The following is a 25,681-nucleotide window of genomic DNA, read 5'->3' as shown; positions in this document are numbered from 1 at the left end:
TCTTCTGAGGGTTCCTCTTGGGGATAGGGATGATGGTGGAATGTTTCCAGAGCTTGGGGACAGCGCCAGTGTCCATGGAGGTCTGGAAGAGGCTTTGGAAGATGCACCCAAGCTGGTCGGTGCAGTGTTTGAGGGCCCGGCCAGTGGTGTTGTCGGTGCCAGGTGCACCGTTCATCTTGGTCCTCTGGAGGGCCCTCACAACATCCTTGGTGCAGAATGTGAGGGGGGATGCGCCGGGCTTGAGGTGGGACCTGGTGTTGGCAAGCTGGGTGGAGTTGTCGGTCTCAAACCTGGTGTAGAAGGAGTTGAGGTGGTTGGGGAGGGATGGGTGGCTGCTGCCACTGAAGTGGACTGAGTCACTGGTGACAGAGTTAACAGCTGTCATTCCGTTCAGACGCTGCGGTTCCCCTGAGGGAATTTCTCCCCCACTGTGTTTTTGTACTTCAGCTCGGCGATCTTGATGGCTCTTTTGACCTCCTTGCTTATCTCCTTCTCCTCCATCTCAGACCCAGTGAGGAAGATGTGTCTCTTCCTGTTGATGGTCTCTTCAGCTCCTTGGTGACCCAGGGTTTATTGTTGGGAAAGATGGTGACTGATTTAAAGGTAGTTGATGTAAGAGGAGACCACATCCACCTGCTCATCAGTGTCATTGGAGGGAGAGAGGAGGTTGCTCCAGCCAGTGGACTCCAGACGTCCCTGGAGAGCAGCAATGCCCTCACTGGTCCACTGTTTGATGGTCTTGGTCACCTTCTTAGCTCTCCTAATGACTGGGCTGTAGGCAGGGAGAAGCAGGATGATGTGATGATCAGTGGAGCCCACTGACCAACCGTTAATCAGTCATTAACTAACCACTCACCAACTGTTAACCAAGCACTAACCACAGACCAACCGTTAACTAACTACTGATCAACCACTAATTGACCATTAACTAACCAGTAACGAACCTGTAACCACACCGGTATGTGGACTCAGCACAGGTAATTCCTAACATGTACTTTTGTCAAATCATGCAACTTGGCAGCGTACCTCTTCTGGTGTCATGGTGTCTGACATGGGAGGGGGGCGGGGCTCCTGGAGACAAGAGGGACAGACAGATGAGACGTGATTTCTGCATGATCATTAGTGCTGCTGTGAAACAACCCGGACATCTGGACCTAACAGCCTGCTTTGTACAGTAAAACAATTTCAAGCCTTTAAATGTCTCTGTCAAAGGAGAGAGGCACCATCATCAGTATGCGATCCTCCTCCCATCTGGTCAGCCTCCGCCTCAGCCATGTTACGTTGGAGAGCATCAGACTGTGCCACATGGTCATGGAGGCCTGGCCAGGCTTAATTTGTCATGAGAGACAAAACTGCTAACCCCTCGAAGGGTGATCTGTTTCAAACCTCCTGTTTGATTGACATGCCATCCTGAGGACATCTACAGGTCTATACTGGCTCATAGCATCACCTAGTGGTGTGGGGAACCAAGCCCCACATAAGGACCATCATGTTGGTATGATATCACAATTAATCTTTGCTGTCTTGTGCGCTCAGCACTATAGCTCTACCTGGTGGATGCATTAGTCTGCTCATTTACACACCATTAAAACCTTGACACTCGTTGCAACCTTCACACGAACTGAGCTGCCACTCACACACGCACACTCACACACACACACACACGCACTCACACACGCTCACACACACACATAGAAACACACGCACACTCACACACATTCAAACATGCACACACACACACACACTCACACACACACAAACTCACACTCACTCACACACACTCACACTCACAGACATTCGAACACGCACACACACACTCACACTCACTCACACATACACACACACTCGCACTCACACACACACTCACTCACACTCACACACGCTCACACTCACACACACACACTCTCACACTCACAGACATTCAAACACACACACTCACTCACACACACACACTCACTCACACACATTCAAACACGCACACACACATTCACGCACACTCACACACATTCAAACACACACACACACCTGTGATTGCCCATCAGCTGGTCCGGTCCGGGAGGTGAAGAGGTTCCTGAGTGTTTTCCTAACAGTCTGCAGAGCAGCGTCTTTTGAGAAAGAAGAACAATTAATTAAAGCAGCGTTCATGCTTTGATAACACTTCAGTAGGGTGTGAGTGTGAGTGTGTGAGTGTGAGTGTGAGTGAGAGTGTGAGTGAGAGTGTGTGAGTGTGAGTGAGAGTGTGAGTGAGAGTGTGTGTGAGTGAGAGTGTGAGTGAGAGTGTGTGAGTGTGAGTGAGTGTGTGAGTGTGTGAGTGTGTGTGTGAGTGTGAGTTAGTGTGTGAGTGTGAGTGAGTGTGTGAGTGTGTGTGAGTGAGTGTGTGTGTGAGTGAGTGTGTGTGAGTGAGTGTGTGAGTGTGTGTGTGTGAGTGAGTGTGTGAGTGAGTGTGTGTGAGTGTGAGTGAGAGTGTGTGAGTGTGAGTGAGTGTGTGAGTGAGAGTGTGTGAGTGTGAGTGTGAGTGTGTGAGTGTGAGTGAGTGTGTGAGTGAGAGTGTGTGAGTGTGAGTGAGAGTGTGAGTGAGAGTGTGTGAGTGTGAGTGTGTGAGTGTGAGTGAGAGTGTGAGAGTGTGAGTGAGTGTGTGAGTGAGAGTGTGTGAGTGTGAGTGAGAGTGTGAGTGTGAGTGAGTGTGTGAGTGTGTGTGTGAGTGTGTGTGAGTGAGTGTGTGTGTGAGTGAGTGTGTGTGAGTGTGAGTGTGTGTGAGTGAGTGTGTGAGTGTGTGTGTGAGTGTGTGAGTGAGTGTGTGAGTGTGAGTGAGTGTGTGAGTGAGTGTGAGTGTGAGTGTGAGTGAGTGTGTGAGTGTGAGTGAGTGTGTGAGTGAGTGTGAGAGTGTGTGAGTGTGAGTGTGAGTGTGTGTGTGTGAGTGTGAGTGTGAGTGAGTGTGAGTGTGAGTGTGTGTGCTTCCTTCATGATCTCCAGAGCTTCAACTGTGTCAAAAATGGCCAAATATTCCTTCATTTCTAACAACACTACAGACAAAGAAGTGGAATAATTTCATCTTCCTGCAGTCTGAATCTGACTTTGTGGTTTCTGGTGCAATAAAGTCATGTTGTGAGTCTTTGAGATCTCAGATCTGAGGAATTGTGTATCTTAAGTGAAGTACCCTGCAGGGTACCATATTTGTGGAGGGGCTGCAATCAAACTAACCACTAGTTGTCACTGCGCTCGTCCTGTCAGATCAGACAAAGCATCAAGCACACAGATGAATCTGGATCTCCACAGCCCAGCTGGACCAGTTTGTGATTTGGTGCACTCTAACTGCTCCTATTTGGACTCCACCCTCCTGCTCAGCACACACAGCACAACAGCCTCACAAGGAAGAAGACTGTTCATGTTTCGTTTGTGTGGGAACTTATTGGGAAGGTTTATACATGATGTGGCTCTTTTTTGCCCCTGTGAGTCACAATCAACATCTGTGTCTTTACTGCTGTGGACACTAACAAAATGTGTTTGTGTCTTCTGGGCACAAATGTCCTGAACACAAGAAAATCTGGTGAGCTTCAGTGACCATCTGGGTTCTGACTAAAGCTGAGTCAGATTTGTTGGCATTTTTCTCCAAGAGGGAAGTCGGAAGGACACTGAAAATAATAAATCCAATTACATCTCCCTAGTGAGCAAAATGTGTCTGAAGGAATCAACATTACGATGACAAGCCCCAAAAGGCTTCCAGTCCTCGGCCGCGCTGCTGTGCCACACAAGAGAAATAGAGCTAAGGAGGATCATCTCACGGTTCTCCTCGTACTTGTTGAATGTATTTGTTCTCTACTGTTTTTACACTGTATTTTGAAAAAATCATTGATTCCAATAGATAAAATTACTTAAAGTAAAATAATTTCACCTACTAGAAGGTCTGGTTCCCTGGTCTCCAGGTCAGTGACCTGTAATCAACTGTGTGGTTCCCAGCAGCTGGAGATATTTGAGGGACTGCAGTTCTACATCAGATCCACCAGTAAACACCAGACCGGTGGATGGTGGAGGTTCAGTTCCACATCAGATCCACCGGTAAACACCAGACCGATGGATGGTGGAGGTTCAGTTCTACATCAGATCCACCAGTAAACACCAGACTGGTGGATGGTGGAGGTTCAGATCCACCGGTAAACACCAGACTGGTGAATGGTGGAGGTTCAGTTCTACATCAGATCCACCGGTAAACACCAGACCGGTGGATGGTGGAGGTTCAGTTCCACATCAGATCCACCGGTAAACACCAGACCGGTGGATGTTGGAGGTTCAGTTCCACATCAGATCCACCGGTAAACACCAGACCGGTGGATGTTGGAGGTTCAGTTCTCCATCAGATCCACCAGTAAACACCAGACTGGTGGATGGTGGAGGTTTAGTTCTACATCAGATCCACCAGTAAACACCAGACTGGTGGATGGTGGAGGTTCAGTTCTACATCAGATCCACCAGTAAACACCAGACTGGTGGATGGTGGAGGTTCAGATCCACCGGTAAACACCAGACTGGTGAATGGTGGAGGTTCAGTTCTACATCAGATCCACCGGTAAACACCAGACCGGTGGATGGTGGAGGTTCAGTTCCACATCAGATCCACCGGTAAACACCAGACTGATGGATGGTGGAGGTTCAGTTCTACATCAGATCCACCGGTAAACACCAGACCGGTGGATGTTGGAGGTTCAGTTCCACATCAGATCCACCAGTAAACACCAGACCAGTGGATGTTGGAGGTTCAGTTCCACATCAGATCCACCAGTAAACACCAGACCGGTGGATGTTGGAGGTTCAGTTCTCCATCAGATCCACCAGTAAACACCAGACCGTGGATGGTGGAGGTTTGGTTCTACATCAGATCCACCGGTAAACACCAGACCAGTGGATGTTTTACACTGAAAATACCTCAACCCCGACATGATGACTTGCTGTTGGACTACAAAAACCTGTCATCCTACATATTCCAAGGTCTTTGTCGTTCAGCTCACCTGTGGCAGGAAGTGTGGAGTTTGACAAGGACTCCTGAGGTTTCGGGGAAGCCAGCGGACCATTTTGCTCCTCCTGCACTCGGCTGCTCTGCAGAGAATCAGTGTAAACACTTATCAGGCAATTTATTGGAATTATTGTTCCCAGTTGAGATCAGGAACCATTATGTCAGAAGAATTAAAGGAACTGCCCTATTGAAGCAGTTGTTTTAATTCTCAGTCTGGTACATACTCTGGTAGTCTGGAGTCCTGAATTATTATCACTTCAGCACAATTACCTCTTTATTATTGCTCTTTGTGACCTTTATGGTAAAGTGAGAAGCATGAAGCTCTTCTCACCTCCAGTCCCTAAATAGTTAAAGATTATTAGACTAATCATTTAACTAAGTTAACTTAGCATTACTACATTTTAATTCTGCAAATATTATCAACATTATGATCCATCAAACTGTATGAGAAACAGGCCATAGTGATTTGATTATAAACTCACTGAAGTGAAGCCCACCTTCTCTCCATCCTCCTCTTCCTCCTCCTCTACAAAGACGAAGGAGCTTTGCTTCTGAGGTGGATTCTGCTCCTCCAGGCTGCGGCCCTGAATCACACCAGGGAAACGTTGGAGTTCACACGGTCGTCATAATGTCAGTCAACCCTTCTCCTCTTGTCATCATGGCTGTTAATGCTGAGAGTCAATTTTAATGCCCCCTTTATGTTAAAAAGCCTGATCCCGCTAGCCCATCATCATCATCATTATTATCATTGTTATTATTGGGATCCATCCCTCCATCCCTTCATCCATCATCCCTCCATCATCCATCCATCATCCATCCATCCATCATCCCTCATCCCTCCACCCATCCATCCATCCATCCATCATCCCTCCATCTTCCCCCTCTCCTCCTGTTCAGGGTGGTGGGGGTGGAGCCTATCCCAGCAGCCTTCCCCCTGGACAGGTCACCAGTCCATGGCAGGGCCAACACATAGAGACAGACAACCATTGGCTCTCCCAGCCACGCCTACGGTCAATCTAGAGTCTGGATTAACCTGGTCCCTCTTGATGTCTTTGGACTGTGGAGGAAGCTGGAGTACCAGAGAGAACCCAGCAGGAACAGGGAGAACATGGAGACTCACCCAGAAAGACCCCGTGCTGCAGCCGGGGCTCCACCCACAACCTTCTTGCTGGGGGGTCACTGTGAGGACCACTGCTCCACTGGGCCACTATTATTATTATCAATACTAAACATCTATTAATAAAGTAGGGGGGCAATGAGACAGCAAACCTGCAGTTTGGTTTGCACTGTAGTTTTGGGTTGTGGTCTCGGTATCAGTTTTCCTTGTGTACAGACAGAGGCCACAGAGACCAACAGAAGAAATTACATGTACAAACAGCCTCTACATGGTTCATTTACAGCAGAACTCTAGTTCCCAGGAGCAATTGAGACAGTTTCAAACAGAGCTTGAGTACCAGATCGAAAAGTCTGTTTGACCGACCTGCACGTCAAAGACTCACTATGCAGAACACAGAATTTTACTGAAGTCCTGAATACATGATTAACATCTCTACAGCCTCAGTTTTTCCACACCTGCATCAGGATCCGCCTCTCTGGGGACAACCACCAATCACAGAGCGCCAGCAGCTCCAACCTGTCAATGCTGCCCAGGAGGATCATTGAGTCTGGAAACACACATATCTTGGTAGAAGCTGATCTGTCTTGCTTATTTGCATGATTTCATTCAGACTGTGACACAAAGGGATCATTGCTGGACCTTTGGAGTCGACCAGAGGGATGGATTTGAGCGAGGACGAGTCCAGCAATAGTTTGACTTCTCTGTACGTGGACTGAGAGGACATGAACTTCACCTTCCTCACCATGATGTCCTCCACAAAGATGTTGTACTGGCTGTGGAGCAAACACTTGCCATATCAATACATAAATTACATATACATAGGCTGGTCATATAATTAGAATATCATGAAAAAGTTGATTTATTTCAGTAATTCCATTCAAAAAGTGAAACTTGTATATTCTATTCATTCCACACAGACTGATAGATTTAAAGTGTTTATTTCTTTTAATTATTAAAACTGACAACTAATGAAAATCCCAAATTCAGTATTTGAAACATTTGAGTATTACTTAAGACCAATTCAAAAGAAAGGATTTTTAGAAATGTTGGCCAACTTTGCCTGAATTACTGCAGCAATGCGTCGTGGCATGGAGGCGATCGGTCTGTGGCACTGCTCAGGTGGGAGGAGAGCCCAGGTTGCTCTGACAGTGGCCTTCAGCTCTTCTGCATTGTAGGGTCTGGCGTGTTGCATCTTCTTCACAAAACCCCACAGATTTTCTACGGGGTTAAGGTCAGGCGAGTTAGCTGGCCAATTAAGAACAGGGATCCCATGGTCCTCAGACCAGGTGCTGGTAGCTTTGGCACTGTGTGCAGGTGCCAAGTCCTGTTGGAAAATGAAATCTGTGTCTCCATGAAGTTGGTCAGCAGCAGGAAGCATGAAGAGCTCTAAAACTTCCTGGTGGACGGCTGTGTTGACCTTGGACCTCAGAAAACCCAGCGGACCGACACCAGCAGATGACCTTTACCTTGGACCTCAAGGAACGTGGATTCGGTGCCTCTCCTCTCCTCCTCCAGACGCTGGGACCTTGACTTCCAAAGGAAATGCAACATTTACTTTCATCAGAGATCATAACTTTGGACCACACAGCAGCAGTCCAGTCCTCTTGTCTTTAGCCCAGCCAAGACGCTTCTGACGCTGTGTCTTGTTCAAGAGAGGCTGGACACAAGGAATGCGACAGCTGAAACCCATGCGTGCTTCTGTGCCTGGTGGTTCCTGAAGCACCGACTCCAGCTGCAGTCCACTCTTAGTGAATCTCCCCCACATTTTTGGAGGGGTTTTGTTTCCCAACCCTCTCCAGGGTGCGTTATCCCCATTGCTTGAACACTTGTTTCGACCACATCTTTTCCTTCCCTTTGCCTCTCTATCAATGTGCTTGGACACAGAGCTCAGAGAGCAGCCAGACCTTCTGTGTCTTCCCTTCTTGGTCAAGGTGTCAATGGTGGTCTTTTGGAGAATGGTCACGTCAGCAGTCCTCCATGATTGTGTAGCCTACAGAACCAGACTGAGAGACCTTTTAAAGGCCTTCGCATGTGTTTGGAGTTAATTAGCTGATGAGAGTGTGGCACCAGGTTTCTTCAAGACTGAACCTTTTTAGAATATTCTCATGTTCTAATACTGAATTTGGGATTTTCATCAGTTGTCAGTTATAATCATCAAAATTAAAAGAAATAAAGAGTTGAAATCTATCAGTCTGTGTAGAATGAATGAGTAGAATATACAAGTTTCACTTTTTGAATGGAATTCCTGACAAAAATCAACTTTTTCATGATATTCTAATAATTTGATCAGCACCTGTATATATATATATATATGTGTATATATTCTTTCTCTCTCTATATATGTATACATATATATACATATATATGTGTGTATATATATATATACACACACACACACACACACACATATATGTATATATATATATATATATATATATATATAATGTGTATGTGTGTATATATATATATATATATAATTTATTATTTCTGTTCTCTAACTGGAATTGAATGCAATTCAATATGGAAAGTTCTTTCTCTTAAACTCTTTTCTACTAAAATATGCTCTAGCTCTTCCTCTAGCTGGAACCAACCTCATGTGCCCGAAGCCGAGCTCAGGCAGGTACGGCAGCTTCTTGACCTGAATGATGGAGTCATAGAGGGACGGCTGCAGGCCCTGGGCCACCATGTTGGCCAGGATCACCGCCACCATCATGGGCAGGATGTGTGAGATCTGGCCTGTCAGCTCAAAGCAGATCACCGCTGTAGACACCGTATGAGTCACTGCACCAGTCAATGCTGCCGCCCCTGTGAGGGATATGGACAGGAGGATAAAGGGAAAGAGAGTGTGGTTACATGGAGAAAGGAGAAAGGTGGAGACAGGAAGAAAGAAAGAAAGAAAGAAAGAAAGAAAGAAAGAAAGAAAGAAAGAAAAATAGGGAAGTAAAAGGAGAAGAAAAACAACTAAGAGTGAATAAGAAAGTCTGAAAATGGAGTCAGTGCACATGGGACAAAAAGCAGGGAGGAAAGAGAGATTGCTGGTGTAAGATAGGAGATAAGGGAGTCATCATTAGAAACAGGAAGATGAAATCACATCTCTTGAGGGTGAAGAGAGAAGGGGGAGGCAGTGAGAGGAAGAAGGAACAAACAAGGTTCTTAAAGAACTAATAAATGGGTGTCACATCAGGCAGAGTACAGGATAGAGGAGAAGAAGAAGGGATCCAGGACCACAGGACCTGATGGACAGGAGGAAGAGTTGGAGGAGGAGAAGGAGGAGGAAAAGGAGGACCAAGGAAGTTGTCAGGGGCGGGGTGCAGAGGATGGGAAAACTAACCAATGACTGCGTACCCTCCGGGGATAATTCGGTACAGGATGCCATCAAAGACTATCCCGTGGGGAAATAGCGTGGCCATGATCTCCCCGACCAGCCGACCAAAAGCAGCACCTGAAACAGCCAAACACAGAGCTGCAAGACAAACATATTACAAATACTGCTCTGTACTGATACTGTTACTAATACTGCTCTTATGCTCTATGAATACTGTATTGATTCATATTTCCTTGATGCTGCACTGATAATGGTACTGGAGGAATATACTGTGTTGTGTAAGATGGACTTCATGTTAACATATGAACCATCTATTATTAGTTCTATGTGTTCAAAGACCTGGACTGGCCACTAGAACCTGGACTGCAAGGACCTGGACCAGCAGCAAGGACCTGGGCGGGATGCAAGGACCTGAACAAGAAGCCTGTACTGCACTCATAAACTGTGCTTGATGGTCTAAATATCTAACCATCCTCGTCATCGTCTTCCTCCTCTTATCTGGTTGGTCCGGGTCGCGGGGGCAGCAGCCTCAGCAAGGAAGCCCAGACTGTCCTCTCCCAGCCACGTCCACCAGCTCTTCTGGGGAATCCTGAGGCGTTCCCAGGCCAGCCCAGAGATATAATCCCTCCAGCGTGTCCTGGGTCGGCCCTGAGGCCTCCTCCTGGTCAGACATACCTGGAACACCTCCTGAGGGAGGCGTCCTCACCAGATGCCTGAACCACCTCCACTGACTCCTCCACATGGAGGAGCAGCAGCTCTACTCTGAGTCCCTCCTGAAGGACTGAGCTCCTCACCCTGTCTCTAAGGGAGAGCCCAGCCTCCCTGAGGAGGAAACTCATTTCAGCCGCTTGTATTCAGGATCTTGTTCTTTCAGTCATTACCCAGAGCTCATGACCACAGGTGAGGATTGGAACGTAGATTGACAGGTAAATGGAGAGCCTCTCCTTCTGGCTAAAATTTCCTGCTCCATAACTACCCTCACTCGAGGGCAGTATGGCTCAGAGGTAGAGTGGCCGTCCAGCAACCGAAGGGTCGCTGGTTCGATCCTTGACCACGGTGACCATGTCCAAGTGTCCTTGAGCGAGATACTGGACCCATAATTGCTCCTGATGAGTAGATTGGCACCTTGCATGGCAGCCCCCCCCCCCCCCCCAAACCTGGAGTGGGCAGGCGACCCTTTTCCGGCTGAGGACCATGGCCTCAGACTTGGAGGTGCTGATTCTCATCCCAGCCACGTTAATATGTAACCATGGCAACATAAACTTAATCTAACAGGTAACCTCTGATGCTTCAGTTGAGTCTAATCATCACATGTGCTGTAGTTCTTTGTTTGCTCACCAAGTATGAAGACAGGCATGAAGGCTCCAGAGGGGATGGGCATAGTGGTGGCTACTGCAGACATCCAGAACTGCAGGAAAACAAAGGCAGAACCTCACACTCAAGTGACAGCACCATCAGCAACCACCAGGCTAGATTGATCAGATGCTCTTCATAAATTTTCCTGCTGGCAATTTCCCTACAGTCCTGCCCCCTTTCTCACAGTTGGACCATCAGCTCCCCTCCCCTCATCTGATCATCGGATCAGAACGCCACCCACCAGCTCACCTTCATGCTTCGGTTTGTGGATCATTTGGAAAGTGAGTGACTCAGGATGCTTGTGCAGATCAATGGCAAATGAAAAGTTGCAGGAAGAACTTGAGCACTGAGCAGCGTCACAAATGCAGAATGGTCCAGGAAGCGAACAGGTTGTCCCGATCCAGCTACCCAGCTAGAGGAGCTGCTCCCATGAGAGGGAGCACTCATCTGAGGCATGAACTGAAGCTGAGTTGAATGATGATAATAATCACGTTCTCCAGCAGAGAACCATTTAGAACCACACACCATTGTTTTATAACATAATGACTGTGGCACAAGTTGGAAAGTCATTAGCAGGGTGGCTAATGTTGTGATGACATCAGGTTGAGAACATTGTGGAGAACAAAGATCAAACGTCCTCTATTTGACCTGTTTCAGTGTTTGTGCTTCACCTCTCCCTCCCTCGTCTAGTCCCTCCACCAGGCGACCTTTGACCCCTAGCTCTTTGGTGCTCAGGTCCTAATTAAACCTGCCAGCAAGGATAGGCTAAGCCTGCCCCCATCTCTCTCTCTGTCTCTCTCTCTCTCTCTCTCTCTCTCTCTCTCTCTCTCTCTCTCTCTCTCACACACACACACACACACACACAAGACTCATCCATCCATCCATCGTCATCTTATTCCTTACTAGTAAGGGTTGCGGGGGGGGGGGGGGTGGAGCCTATCCCAGCATCTACGGGCGAGAGGCGGGGTTCACCCTGGACAGGTCACCAGTCCATCGCAGGGCCAACATACAGAGAAGAACAACCATTCACACTCACATTCACACCTACGGTCAATTTAGAGAATCAATCAGCCTCGTCCCCAAATTGATGTCTTTGGACGGTGGAGGAAGCTGGAGTACCAGAGAGAACCCAGCAGGAACAGGGAGAACATGGAGACTCACCCAGAAAGACCCCGTGCTGCAGCCGGGGCTCCACCCACAACCTTCTTGCTGGGGGGCCACAGTGCTGACCACTGCACCACCGTGCAGCCCACTCAAGACTCAAGACACTTTATTCTCACTAAACAGTTGCCTGGACAGTGAAATTAGCAGCATGGCCACACACACGCACACACACGCACACGCACACACACACACACACACACACACACACACGCACACACACACACACACACACACACACACACACACACACACACACACACACCCTTGTACTTATATCTTTCTGAGGACTTTCATTGACGTAATACATTCCCTAGCCCCTCCCCCGAACCATCTCAACTGACTGCCTGACCCTAGGACCCTAACCTTGACCCTAAACCTAACCTGAACCTGATTCTAACCTTGACTCTAAAACCAAGTCTTGACCTTCAAACCAGTGTTGTTTTTAGCAGGCATTTTAGTTTTATCTCAGTCTTTGGACTAAATGCTTCTTAGTTCTAGTCCCATGTTCGTCATTTCTATCCTTGATAGTTTTAGTCGATGAAAACTCAAAGGTTTCAGTCAAATATCAAAGATCCTCTCAATAAAGATGTGTGTGTACTGAAGAGGCCACTCCAGTGTTAGAATGAAGCACTGAACTGATCCACCTTCAAAGGGGAGTTTCCCCTCTTTTTCTCTCTCTACCTTTTACTTTTATTATTTTGTTACAGAAGCAGACAACACACTGGCCCACAATAGGAGTATTGTATCACAATAAAATAGGATAAACTAAATAAAAGCACACTTGACTTCCATGTGAACGACCTCATGTCCTCCATGTTGGCTTCAGCTGCTGTTGTTGGTTAAAGCATCCAGGTGTGTTGCTTAGACAGGGAACAGCAGCAGGTCTGAGGACTCCCGTGTTTCCCAGTCCCACAAACACGGGTCAAAGCACTCCACCTGCCCCCCGTCCACAAATGGACAGGGTTTTATTCATAACATGCTAGATTACTAGAAGGCTGCTTTAAACCAGCCAACATTAGCGGCCCTGGCAGCCCCGTTCATTCTAGCTTTAGCATGTAGCACTAGGAAGCGCTCTCTGCTCCACGGGGAGGTGGAACCACCATCACCACAAACTTTAGGCTTCATTCAAACAGAAACTGCATCTCAGGGCGAGCCTCACAGACTAAAGCTATGCTTCAATCATCCCTCTGTTCAGGACCAACCGACGCTGCTGCTGCTGCTGCTGCTGCCGTGGTGAGAGTCTTGTCCTCTGCAGGCAGGCCCAGACTGTCTCTGTGTGTGTGTGCATGTGTGTGTGTGAGCGAGAGGCTTTTAATGGGTGTGTACTGATGATGGGGGCGTGGCCAGTAGGACCAACAGCTCCAGCTGGCTCCATGCTGGTGTTTGAGCTCTTGATTGACATTGCACGCTTGTTATACTTGGTGGAAAAAACCCTGCATGTTTTGACACTTTGATCGTCCACCAACTAACAATTTGGTCTCGTCTCGTTCTCGTCAGACGAAAATGTTTACAATTTGGTCACATTGTCTTCACAGGGCGACGGTGACATCCGTCTTAGTCTCATTATCGTCATGGAAAAAAGGGTCTGACGTCGTCATTCTCGCTTTCGTCCAGCGTGACGAAAACAACACTGTTTCAAATGGCCCTTTGAAGAAGTGAGGACCAGCTAAAATGTCCCCACTTTCCAAAAATGTCCTCACTCTGTTGGTTAAATTCATATTCTAGTCCTCACTATGTAGCAAGTACAAGAGCACACACACGCGCACACACACACACACACACACACACACACACACACACACACACAAACAACTTGAAAAACCCACAAGTACTAAACACCACTGACCTTCATGAGGAAGAAGAGCAGCAGGATGATGAAGACACTGACATTGGGGTGGAGCCAGGCGGTGGACCGGCCCAGACCTGGTGGTGGCGAGGCTGTAATCTTGGTCCAGGTGAAATTATCAAACAGAGAGCTGATGCACTCCCTGGGCATCAGCTGTGGGTGGGGGGGTACAGCATTTGAGCTCACTAAGATGTTTTTCCCTCCTTTATTACCTCTAAGTGACTCCAGAATGCAGGAAGAACCAGCCACGTGAATTTAGCTAGAAGCTGACAGAGACTGACAGCTATAACAGGATATGAACTCTAACCTCTCCTGCCATGAACTGTCCGAACCCTGGAGGGAAGGTCAAGGTGGCGATGACCAGTGTCACCATGGCAGGAAACAGCAACCGGCTACAATAGGACACAGAGAAAAAGTTGTTCTTCCCGTGAAACTAAATCTGAAGGAGAAAGAACCCCCCACCCCCACACACACGCACACATCCAACTGAGCCACTGCTGAGGCTCCACCCCAGATATTTGATCCCAGCACTCACTGTTTGGTGAGGAAGCGAGTGATGGCGTTGGGACGTCTCATCAGCAGCACCACCTGCCTGTTGAGGTAGACGAAGAGCGCTCCCAGGAACCCACAGATGATCCTGGACAACCAACCAGTCCCAGATTACACAGATTACCAGGTTTCATGGTCACTGAACAGTCTGCGCTCATGTTACTGTACAACTGCACATACATGGTAGACATTTTATTGAACATTATTGACAGTGACAGCTGTGACATCACAGGGTGGCTCAGGAGAGTCTCCGTCCTCCTTCTTGTTGTAGCTAATGTGAACTCTCGAATGTTACATTTGCATTAACTCTGACTCATTAAAAATTACGCACAAACACACACACACACACACACACACACACACACACACACACACACACACACACACTCACCCAATGATAGCAAAAGCAGGCAGCTCCTGCAGGTCAAAGGGGAAATCCATGCGGAAGTTTGTCCTGAATAGAGCAGTGATGGTGACTGGAAGATGAGGACAAGACATTAAGTCAACTGTTCCTTTACTTCAGATCATCTGGAGATAAAATGGGTCCAGAAATATGTTTAAGTTGTGATTGTCTGGTTCTGTTTGAGGATGATGGGAAGTACTTAGAACAGGAGAAAATCTGCTGCTACACACTGGACAAGGACACCATCTAGTGGACATTTCCAACACGCATTGAGTGCATTTACAAACAAGTGGTGTTGGATTTTGGGTGGCCCGGTGGAGCAGTGGTCCTCACTGTGGCCCCCCAGCAAGAAGGTTGTGGGTGGAGCCCCGGCTGCAGCACGGGGTCTTTCTGGGTGAGTCTCCATGTTCTCCCTGTTCCTGCTGGGTTCTCTCTGGTACTCCAGCTTCCTCCACAGTCCAAAGACATCAAGAGGGACCAGGTTAATCCAGACTCTAAATTGACCGTAGGCGTGGCTGGGAGAGCCAATGGTTGTCTGTCTCTATGTGTTGGCCCTGCCATGGACTGGTGACCTGTCCAGGGGGAAGGCTGCTGGGATAGGCTCCACCCCCACCACCCTCAACAGGAGAAGAGGGGGAACATGGAGGGAGGGAGGGATGAATGGAGGGATGGATGGATGGATGGAGGGATGGACGATGGATGGATGGATGATGGGTGGATGAATGGAGGGATGATGGGTGGATGGATGGAGGGATGATGGGTGGATGGATGGATGGATGATGGGTGGATGAATGGAGGGATGATGGGTGTATGGATGGAGGGATGATGATGGATGGATGGAGGGATGATGATGGATGGATGGAGGGATGATGGGTGGATGGATGGAGGGATGATGGGTGGATGGATGGATGGATGAATGGAAGGATGGATGGATGGTGTTGGATATCAATGTGACAGCTCCTGTCAGTTGTTTCAGAGCTGGAAACCTGTGAAGTTGAACTTCACATGTACACAACAAGAACTTAATATATTTCTGCGAAATCAAAACAGATTCAATAATGGAGAAGAGATTGATAAAAACATATAAGAGCGAATTAATGCATACTGGGAGGATATAGTGGGAGGATATAGTGGGAGGATCTGGGGTTACACACAGTTGTGATATTTACTTGTAAATGTGTTTATCATGTGAACTTTTTGTTTTGTATCAAGTACTGGATTGTTTCTGTTCGTTAATTCGACAAGTGCTCAGTAGCTTTAACATGTGCTCAAAATGATTATTATTATGATTATTATTAATTTTAGTATAATTACTATCATTATACATGTCTGAAAGTATGATTCAATTAGGCATTGTCCAGTCCAGACAAATACAACCACTGGAGTTTAATTATCTCAATTATCTCCATCTATAGTCGCCATCTGTACCTGAGTCTTTGTTAAAGACAGACAACACTCGAAATATGAAGGCGCTGAAAGTAGCAGCAAAGTATCCTCTCCAGTAGTTCCGCACAGCAAAGTAGGTGGAGGTGACTTCGATGCTGAAGAGAACTCCTGTTAGCCAGAGAACAAGAACCATAGATATCAGAGATCTATTTTCCAGCAACAATATTCCAGTGTCGCTCGTGTTTCATTCTGTTGATGACAACGCTGAGTGCCAACATTACTGCATTGATGCTGCAGTAAGAAACAGAAGTCACTCCATGTTAAATTTCATAAATCATATCAGACTTTTTTCTTTGTTTATAAGAATTTGACTCGTTAGGCAGCCATCTTTGATGTTCTGATGCTCTAAATGGTGTCTGGTCATTTCTGTGTTAAACATCGTTCAGTTAAATTTTTTCTTCTTCCCACTTGTATGCAGCATTAATACATGCAGAATGTGACATTTGGTGTTATCAGAATGTCGACGTCGGTCAGTGAGCTCATGATGGAGCACACGTGACCAGACAGGAAGATGTCGCCCACCTCCAAGGGGTGTCCCGAAGCAGCAGCCCACTCCCACAGCACACCCCACCGTCAGGATGTCGGTGTAACAGTACGGGTTCTACTGATCCAGACACAGAAATAACTTACAGAGGAGGAAGATCTTGGAGTTAATGACGATTTTTGGCTGAACGGGGATGAAGGTGGAGGAAGCCATCATCAGTTACCTGATAAACTCCAGAGAAGAAGGACATGAACCTGCTGAGGACGGCAGCACAGATACTGGCAATATGCACAAATGGGCCCTGAAAGATAAAGTTTCATGATTCTGGTTTTGTTGGTCCAGTCCAGAGGAAAAAAAACTGTATTTGTCATAATGACACATAATTACAAATTACACTGGGAGCAGCTAGTGGTCGTACGGAGGATACCACCCATCGCCCCAGCAGTCCAACTCGTTCATTTATTTGCACATTTTAGAATCAAGAAAAATCAGGAGACGAGAAACATAGATTAATTTAAACCATAGAAATAGCCTTTATGGCCCAGGGCTGTTCATAGAATACAGACAGAAGCAAGCACATGAAAATATAGGCCCCAATGAGAGTACGTAAGAGTTTATGGAACCACCCACCTCTTTGCCTACTGGCATGCCGCTGCCCAGAGCAGCAGTCAGACCAATGACTTTAGCAACGAAGGCCTTGAGCGTCAGATATTCCTTCAGAACCACACCTCTCAGGATAGTCTTCAGCTCTGGAATACCAGAACCTAAGATAGCAAGTTGTTTAGATGAGGTTGATGGGAGGACAGAGATCTGACACACAGTACTGATATAACCGGACAACCACAAGCTTCCTGGTTTGTTTGTTGGGTTCTTTTCTGATCTAATTAGTGTTTTGTGTCCTTGTTCAGAAGGGAAACCTCTTAAACATTCCTGCCTCATGTTTTAGAACACTTTCAGTTGTATTACTGAAGTGCTGCCAGAGGCAATAATGCAACCAGGAGGGTTTCTTTACAATCAGATAATACCTCTGACTGTGCTGGTTGTAGAGATGAAAAAAATAACTTCATTGAAACTTTTTGCCAACTCGGGGATAGCCTGTGTCAATCACTCATCCAAAAATGTATGAATCCATCAAATTACAGGAGCTGTTGAAGCTCAGACTAGTGAGTAACCCAAACAAACCAAACAGAGGGAGAAAAACAGGAGGAGCAGAATGTGATTTGACCATTCTAAACAAGATTGGTGTGAAAGCACCCAAAGGAGAGATGAGTAGGAAATGAGTCCAAGTGGACAGGAGGTACAGACCGATGGCTTGAGGAGAGACCAGGTGACAGAAGAGGGAGGAGAACAGGATGAAGATCAGAGGATAGGAAACCCAGGCCAGATATTGCAGGGGTATGTTCCCCCTCAGCTCCCCATGAATCCACTTATAGGCTAAAGGAGAGGGAGGAGAAAAGGAAAGAAAAGAGGGAAACAAGAAAGGAACAGCAAGAGTGATTGAATAGAGAGAAGAGAGATGGATGGATGAAAAGAGGAACAGAGCAGAGATAGTTGAGGGAAGGATTGAGAGAGGTATAAAAAGACAAATATTCAGACCAAAGCCCCTCCCAGTAGCACCCGCTAACACCTGGAGCTTGGCTACGTCTTTAATGAACGTTCGATCCCGGGGCACAAGACCCACAGCAGATGCAGGAATTTATCGGCACTTGTGCGAACATAGATGAACATCTGAGCCACAAATTAACCTGTCTCACCATACAATCTGCTCTCTCTAACCCAAAGGCCTTGATGGAATTCCTTCAGATTTCGCTCAAATGTCAAAAGGGACTCACAGATGAACTGAAAAGATTCTGGTGGGAGGATTAAAGGAAGGGATTAAAAATCTAGAGCATATCTTCCAAGACAAAGAATTCATAGAATTTAACCAAATTACAGCAAATTATGGTATTAACAAAAACAAATTTCTGGAATATCTTCAGCTCAAATCTATAATACAGGCACGGTTTGACCTTACCCAGTTAGACTTAGAACTTCCACCCAGAATAACAGATTTTTTACAAATTTCACCCCCTAAGCTACTGTCTAAAATTAACTCAATAGTTTCAACAACAGAATTTATAATCTCTATTCCTTCATCCAAATGGGAGAAAGATCTGTCGATCAACCCACACCCTAACTTTTGGATACAAATCTGCTCCAACACATTTAGAATGATTCGCAGTGGTAACCTACAATTAATAAATTACAAGGTTCTCCACAGAACACACGACACAGGACAAAGGATGTTCCAGATGGGCCTCACACAAACAACCATTTGTCCATATTGTGTGACTGGCTCACCAGACTGCTATCTGCATGCTGTATGGCTTTGTACACCTGTTAACGATTTTTGGCAGGGGGTTTGTAAAGACCTATCACGGTGGTCAGGGTACCCCATCCCCACCTCCCCCTCACTTTGTCTGCTAGGTGACCTCACTAATGTTAATATGGAAGTAAACAAATCCTGCATGCTCCTCACTGCTCTAAGCATCGCAAAGAAGGCCATCCTGATGAATTGGAAATCCAAGAACAACCTAAGCATCACTCAGTATAGAAACCTTTTATTAGACAACATTTCCATGGAGAGAATGTCTGCTTGGGAGGAAAGTCGATCGTCAGAGTTCGAACAAATCTGGTCCCCGATAATTAAATCCATCACATAGTTTTGATGGGGGGGGGGGGGGGGGGGCTGGGCTTCGTGGCTCTTGCCCCGGGACAGGTGGCTATGGACGCTGGCTGCCTTCGGTGTCCGATGGCTCGCTGGGCTGGTGGGCCCGGGGTTACTGCCTTCTGGGGCGGCTTTGGGTCTTGCCTGTTGAGGGATGGTGTGGCGGGCGGGGGGGGCTGCCCCTATCATGGCGGCACCCTGTGGGATTGGGGGTTGGGGGTCCTTGGGCTGGGTCGGGGCCTCCACCCGGCATGGGGGGGTCGGGGGCCCTGGGCCCTGGTGCTGGGGATTCGCGCCGGTCCCCCGGTGGGGTCCTGCAGTGGGGGGGGGGCTGTGATCGCCCGGTCCCCGGGCACTGGCGGGGTGTGCTGGGGCCTGCCGTGGCGGCTGGGGCATGTTTGCCCCCGGACGCTGGGAGGAGGGTGGGGAAGGAAGGTTAGGTGGGGGTTGGAGAGAGAGGGGGGTTGAGGGGGAGGGGGGAGGGAGGGAGGGAGGTAAGAGGGTGGAGAGGGAGGTAGAGGTGGATTGCTTGGTACCTGGGACTTGCTGGCCTGGGGCCCTGCCGCTCCCCGGGGGGTCGCACCCACATTTGGGAGGGGTTTGCTAACCTCAGCCCGTCCTCGGGCGGGCTGGGCCCTGGCACGATGTCCTGGACTGCCGCCACTCCCGGACAATGGGAGGATGCTGGGGGACGTCAGAGGGATGGGGGCTGACCTCCTTGATGCTGATCGAACTGGGGGCCCTGACCATGAGCTGCTGGCTGGGGGTTCCGCCGTGCACCGGGGGGCCTGGGCCCTCCCTGCCCTCGCACTGTGCGGTGGTGGACCCTCTGCCCGGATCTCTGGACAGTGCCCCTTGGTGCTCCAATCTGACCCCTGGACCAGGTAGGCTAGACTCCCTGTCGGCTGGTTGCAGTGGCGACAGGGTGGTCAGTGGGGCCAGTCTAGAAGTTGGCCCCCTGCAGGTCTGGCCCATTCGTCAGTCCCTGTCATCGCCTCTCTGTCCCATCACATCACATCTCATGTGACACTAGGCCTTGAGGGGCTGGACCCCCCAATTTTAATCACATCGTAGACATTAAGGGCTTGGGGGAGTGCATGAGGATGTACTGGGAGACTCTGCCATCTGCAACCGTCGGGGCTCCCATGCCCTGGGTGCCTCTGCCAATTTTAACTACATTCTAGTCATCCACATCATCACATCTACATTCCCACGCACAACACGCACCCTGCACCATGTTGGGATGGGGGGGCAGCTAAGGCGGGGAGTGGGTCCAGTGCTGCCTCCTTTGCTAACTGCACCATTGCAGGCCTGGGGGCCTGGTCAGTGCTCTTTGGGGGGGGGGGGGTGGTCCTCCTCCCAGCGTGGTGGTTGGGCTGAGGTTGGTCGCGGGCCCTGCTGTTGTGCGGTGGATCACTCGCTGGCGGTTTCACTAAGTCTGAGGTGCCCTGGACCGTATCAGCATCTATGGAGTACTCAGCCCCTGTATGGAGGAAGATGAGGGTATGATTGTTTTGTCCGGGGGTGGCGGTCCTGGGCGTGCCTTCGGCTCACCCCGGCAGGCAGGTTGGGCCTCTCGGGGGAGTGGGGGGTCCTGGCTGGCTGGCTGGTGGTGCCCTATAGCCTGAAGCCCGTCTGCTCTGGTGGGAGGGGGAGAACAGGGAATGGGTGGAGGGGATGGGGATCGTGGGTTGGGGGGGATAGCTCTGTATGGGGGCGGTGGGACTGGTCGTGGTGGTGGGCTGTGGTTGCCCCTCCTGGGTGTGGGGTGTGGGTGGGTGTCAGCCTCGCCGCTGGCGGACCTCTTGGGAGGCTCTGGTCGGGTCTCGTGCCAGGGGGGCCCTATGCCCCTGGGCTCTGCTCATGCTGTGGGGGGGGGGGGGTGCCCGGCGGGACCGGGGTCCTCTCTGCCCTGTCTCTCTGTGGGTTGCTTCCAGGTGGGGGTTGCTGCTCCTATGCTTTCCTACGGGTCCTGGCATGGGTTGGGCCTGTGGCTGTTTCCTGGGGGGAGGGGTGGCCTGGGGCTCCCCGTGTCCTGGGGGTTTCTGGGTGCTCTGGTGGCCTGGTCCTTACCTACCTGCTATCCTGGACTGGGGGTGCGATGTCCTGGCCCCCCCACATCAGCTACAGCCAGCTATGCACAGCATCCAAGACAATCTGTAGCACACACACATACACACATACACATACACACGCGTATGCACACAAACACGCATGCGGCGCACAACTGACCCATAAACACACACACACATTTATCTAAAAATTATATTAAACCAAATGGTAACCCTGCACTGGAAATTCTGCAACCAATGTTTTTTCCTTTTTTTTTCTTTTCTCCTCTCTGTTGTTGTTGTTACTTTTTCTGTTTGTTTGTTTGTTGTTTTTTTCTGCTATTCCTGTTGTTGTTTTTGTCCCCCCCCCCCCTTGTCTTCCCTATCCTGTCCCTGTTCTCTCTCTATCCACTCCTGTCCTCAGTCCGGTAGGTTCATCAATGAACCAACACCATTCCTAATAAAATTAAACATAAATAGCAATAGAAGGAGTTTATCAGGTTCTCCCTATGCAGAGTAAAACTGCTTCAGTATAACAAGGCACCAGGAACATGGATGCTGCTGCTGAACAGGACAGGTTAAAAAAAAAAGAAAAGAAAAGATTCAGGTGGTCAAAGATCTGTGTTACAGGTGTTTGTTGTGGAGGCACATTGTTTTCCAGCATGGTGTTTTGTAGAGTTGAAGTGTTGTGAGGCATGTTGTAAACTCTGCATTTGTTCAGTGGGAAACAGAGACATATCCGCCAGTCCTTAACCCAGACAGTCCTACCTTGCAGACTCTTTGCACTGGCATAGTCCATCGTCCAGCTGACCAGAGCCATTGTGATGCCCAGCAGAACCAGGAAGATCCAGTCCTCTCCCAACCTGTTCACCAGGAAGCGCTGCACTCGAGCTATGCAGTCTGACAAATCAAAGGTCATAAGGTCACATGCTCATTTACTCGTGTTTCTATTGTCTGAACTGCTCACCTCTACACTTGGAGTAGGAGCGTTTCTTCTTTATAGAGGCCATAAACTCGGGTTCAGCCGTCTCCACCTCCATGTTGGACTGGCGTCTGTTTCTCTGCTGATGGCGACTTTGCTCTCCATTTTGGCCATAGAGGCCATGTCCTTGACAAGTCTTTGAGGTCTGGTGATGGTTGCCATGTTTCTTGATCTGTCTTTCAGTCAACAGGCGTGTGGCCTCCCACCTGCCAGAGCCTCCCTGGTTCTCTTGGTACTCCCCATAGAGCTGTCAGTCAACCAGCAAACCAATGTTTTAACCAGTTAGAACAGATCACCCATTCATTAGAGATTGACAGGAAGTTCCTATGTGACTGTAAATGTGAGAGATAGCACTCTCCTGCTGGCAGAGGGGCTCATTTTAAAAATAGTAGGACCACATGTCCTGATGGAAGCGGAAACATTAATCACTTCTGGACGGACGCCACAAAAACAGCCTGGGACATCTGGGGAGACATTAATCCCACACTCCGCCCGCAGGAGAGGCCTCTCCTTTCCCCCAAAGCATCATGGAAACCACTTTCTCTTAATCTTAGCATACATTTACAACACAATCGCACTAGATAGCATCTATGATTACTATTGAAAGACATTGTTACTCCTCTTTGTAAAATTTGGCTTCACTCCAATATAAAAAATTAGAAACAGTTAAGTGTATTTCTTTGTTTGGAAGTCTAATTACTACTGCATCACTAAGTATGACTATTGCTTTAAATTTCCTGACAATTAACCCCTTAATAGTGGCATTTATCTGTCTCCCTGTGGCCAATTTTCACCAAATGTGGGGGGCAGAGCCTGATAAAACTGATTAAATATTGGGGCCAGAGTAATCACACCGCCACTTGGTGACAACAGTAAATGAGATGTCGTATTGGTTTTCCACTTGCACTACAGGCCAGACCCACATTTGGGTTGGCCAGAAGCACCTGTGATACTTCATCCAAAAACTGCATTTTGCCAGTCAGATACTCATAAACCAGCCACTTATAGTTAGCTTGGAGCTGATGGAAACTGATGGCTAACAACAGTTAACTCACCAAAAACATGCATTTTTTTTTAACTCTCCAGGTTGTCTGGTGTAATCCAGGTGATTCACTAACACTTTGAGATGAAAACTAACAAGGACACTGAGAATGTCATGGTTTATGGGAAAAAGGACCCAAACACAGACGGCAGGCAATTGGAGTTCAAACAAAAGTATTTAATCTCAAAAAGGAAAACACAGAGGTTAAATTCAGAGGGAAATGAGACACAGGTGGTGCAATAATCACAGCTAAAACACAGGAGGTAATCCTGGCAGGAAGCGCAGGAAGCACAGGAAGACAGGACACGAACTACAAAATAATACAGGAACTTGAGACAGGGATCATGACAGAGCACCGATGACTGGGGGTCAAAGTTCACCTGGGGATGTACGAGTGATTTCTAGTTTTATGGTGAGATATAGTATATATTGTTATTAAATGTAATTATATGGTAGCAGGAACTAATTCTACTTGTGACGTCAGAAACATCGAGCTTTAAATTTGAAAGAGGATGAAAAGTTATTTTCGTATCAAAACTGTAGACTAAATTATTTTCTCATCACTTGCTTAAGAACAGCAACCAACCATCAATATGGGCTGGAATAGAGATTCACAACATCAACAGCAGACAACAACAAAAAAAAAACGCCTCAAACTCAAATGAACCTGAACAACAACAGCAACACGAGAGGAATCAACAATCTGCCATTCAGTTAGCATTGCTGACACTTGGGACATTTCTTGCTGTAACCTTTCACCAGTTGAAAGATCATGGAGGGAAAGACTGATGGATTGATGACACACACACACACACACACACACACACACACACACACACACACGTGCGCGCAACTTAGCTTAGCTTATGGTTGTCCATCATTTTTGATGATGACCTCCAGTTTGGTCCAGTAATGGTGGGTTCAGATATGACTAAACAGTCCAATCCCGGAACAACACATTTTATGTTTTATTGCAGGTGGGGCATATGTGGGTTGTGGAGGTAGTGTTGGTAGCAGTGGCAGCCATGGGTGTCTTTCTCCTGAGTCTCTGTTGCTGTCTTCTCGCACTTCTGTCCTCCTCTAGCCTTCCAGTTCCTTCGAAGCAGCACTGCCGCCAGGAGTCATGGACTGCAGCTGCAGCCTCCAGATCCTCAGGCCTAATGTTGCATTTCCTCAAAGAAGTCTTCAGCTTCTTCAGTTGGTCCTTATACTTGATTCAGGTAGCATTGGTTGCATGATGGTGTTTATCAGCCTCAGTAGCATAACCTTGGCATGTACCTTGCCAGCAGCAGACAGGCGTGAGATCCCCTACTGTTACCGCAGATGGACTATTCACCCTTGCCTTTGTAGATGGGAATGATGCTGGCATCTGTCCACTGTTTGAGTATGTTATCCTCTTCCCAAGCCCTTGAGATGTACTGGTGAATCGCTCTTGCACAAAAATACCCTCCCCCCTTTCAGCAGTTTGGTGGGGATGTCATTAGTGCGAGGGGACTTATTATTTTTAGGAAGTGGATAGCAGCTACAACCTCCACGAGGGTTGGTGGCTGACTGAGTGCAAGTATGGGGGGTTGTTCAGGTAGCTCATCCAGAATGGTGTTTTGTACAAAAGAGTGCTGGTTGAGTAGGGCATCAAAGTTTTCAGCCCACTTCAGCAGCATCTGATTTTGGTCCTTCAGAAGTGTGAGACCATCTGTTTTCAAAGGTGTGACAGAGCAACTTTTTGGGCTAGAGATGCCTTTCACAGAGTTGTAAAAAATTATGAATGCACTTCTTGCTGGACTCTCGGAGGCACAGCAGGGAGCGCACTGATATGTGGAGTTTGGCAATGATTATGCAATGGTCTGTCCAGCATTCTGCTCCTCTCATGGCACTGGTTATGAGAACATCGCTGATGGCATTGCTGTAATCTATTTGGTGCCCATTTTGGAGCTTGGATGCATCCATGATGTTTTACACTTGTTCTTCTGCTGGAACATTGTGTTTGTTATGGTCAGGTCATGCTTGGCACAGAGAGTCAATAGTCTCAGTCCATGGCAGACACCATGTCCACCAAGTACTCTTGACCATATTTTGATGTTCTGGCCAACCTGGGCATTGAAGTCACCAAGCAGGAGGATCTTATCATTCCTAGGGATTTGGCAGATAACCTCATCCAGTGACTGATAGAGGCAGTCCTTGACCTTGTTTTCAGATGGCAT

General features: G+C 48.0%; 2 protein-coding genes across 2 annotated transcripts in view; both read right to left on the bottom strand.

Annotated features, from left to right (window-relative positions):
- The window catches only part of LOC147240173 (chloride channel protein 1-like), a 22,566-nt gene extending 4,140 nt beyond the window's left edge, over positions 1-18,426 (bottom strand). Inside the window, exons 1-20 of the mRNA XM_086194310.1 lie at positions 18,405-18,426; positions 18,004-18,132; positions 17,329-17,462; positions 16,922-16,999; positions 16,737-16,815; positions 16,197-16,322; positions 14,757-14,841; positions 14,352-14,453; positions 14,124-14,208; positions 13,817-13,969; positions 10,789-10,858; positions 9,457-9,567; positions 8,717-8,930; positions 6,765-6,898; positions 6,581-6,672; positions 5,502-5,592; positions 5,229-5,241; positions 5,004-5,086; positions 2,026-2,105; positions 1,027-1,071 (exon numbers count right to left, since the gene is read on the bottom strand). Of these exons, the coding sequence (XP_086050436.1) occupies positions 1,027-1,071; positions 2,026-2,105; positions 5,004-5,086; positions 5,229-5,241; positions 5,502-5,592; positions 6,581-6,672; positions 6,765-6,898; positions 8,717-8,930; positions 9,457-9,567; positions 10,789-10,858; positions 13,817-13,969; positions 14,124-14,208; positions 14,352-14,453; positions 14,757-14,841; positions 16,197-16,322; positions 16,737-16,815; positions 16,922-16,999; positions 17,329-17,462; positions 18,004-18,132; positions 18,405-18,426 (1,926 nt within the window). The remainder of the gene's footprint in view (positions 1-1,026; positions 1,072-2,025; positions 2,106-5,003; positions 5,087-5,228; positions 5,242-5,501; positions 5,593-6,580; positions 6,673-6,764; positions 6,899-8,716; positions 8,931-9,456; positions 9,568-10,788; positions 10,859-13,816; positions 13,970-14,123; positions 14,209-14,351; positions 14,454-14,756; positions 14,842-16,196; positions 16,323-16,736; positions 16,816-16,921; positions 17,000-17,328; positions 17,463-18,003; positions 18,133-18,404) is intronic.
- On the bottom strand, positions 17,975-25,681 carry LOC147240172 (uncharacterized). The gene is made up of 4 exons (XM_086194309.1): positions 25,571-25,681; positions 22,424-22,685; positions 22,225-22,356; positions 17,975-18,548 (listed from the first exon to the last, which is right to left on the bottom strand). The coding sequence occupies exons 1-4, from the start codon at positions 25,679-25,681 to the stop codon at positions 18,439-18,441; spliced, it is 615 nt and encodes a 204-aa protein (XP_086050435.1). The 3' UTR covers positions 17,975-18,438.

Source organism: Aulostomus chinensis, chromosome 22 (genome assembly GCF_037954235.1).
Source record: "Aulostomus chinensis isolate RoL2024-O1b breed Wild chromosome 22, RoL_Achi_v1.0, whole genome shotgun sequence".
NCBI lineage: Eukaryota > Metazoa > Chordata > Actinopteri > Syngnathiformes > Aulostomidae > Aulostomus > Aulostomus chinensis.
The sequence above is the reverse complement of the archived record's forward strand: the minus strand, read 5'-3'. Positions and strand labels throughout refer to the sequence as shown.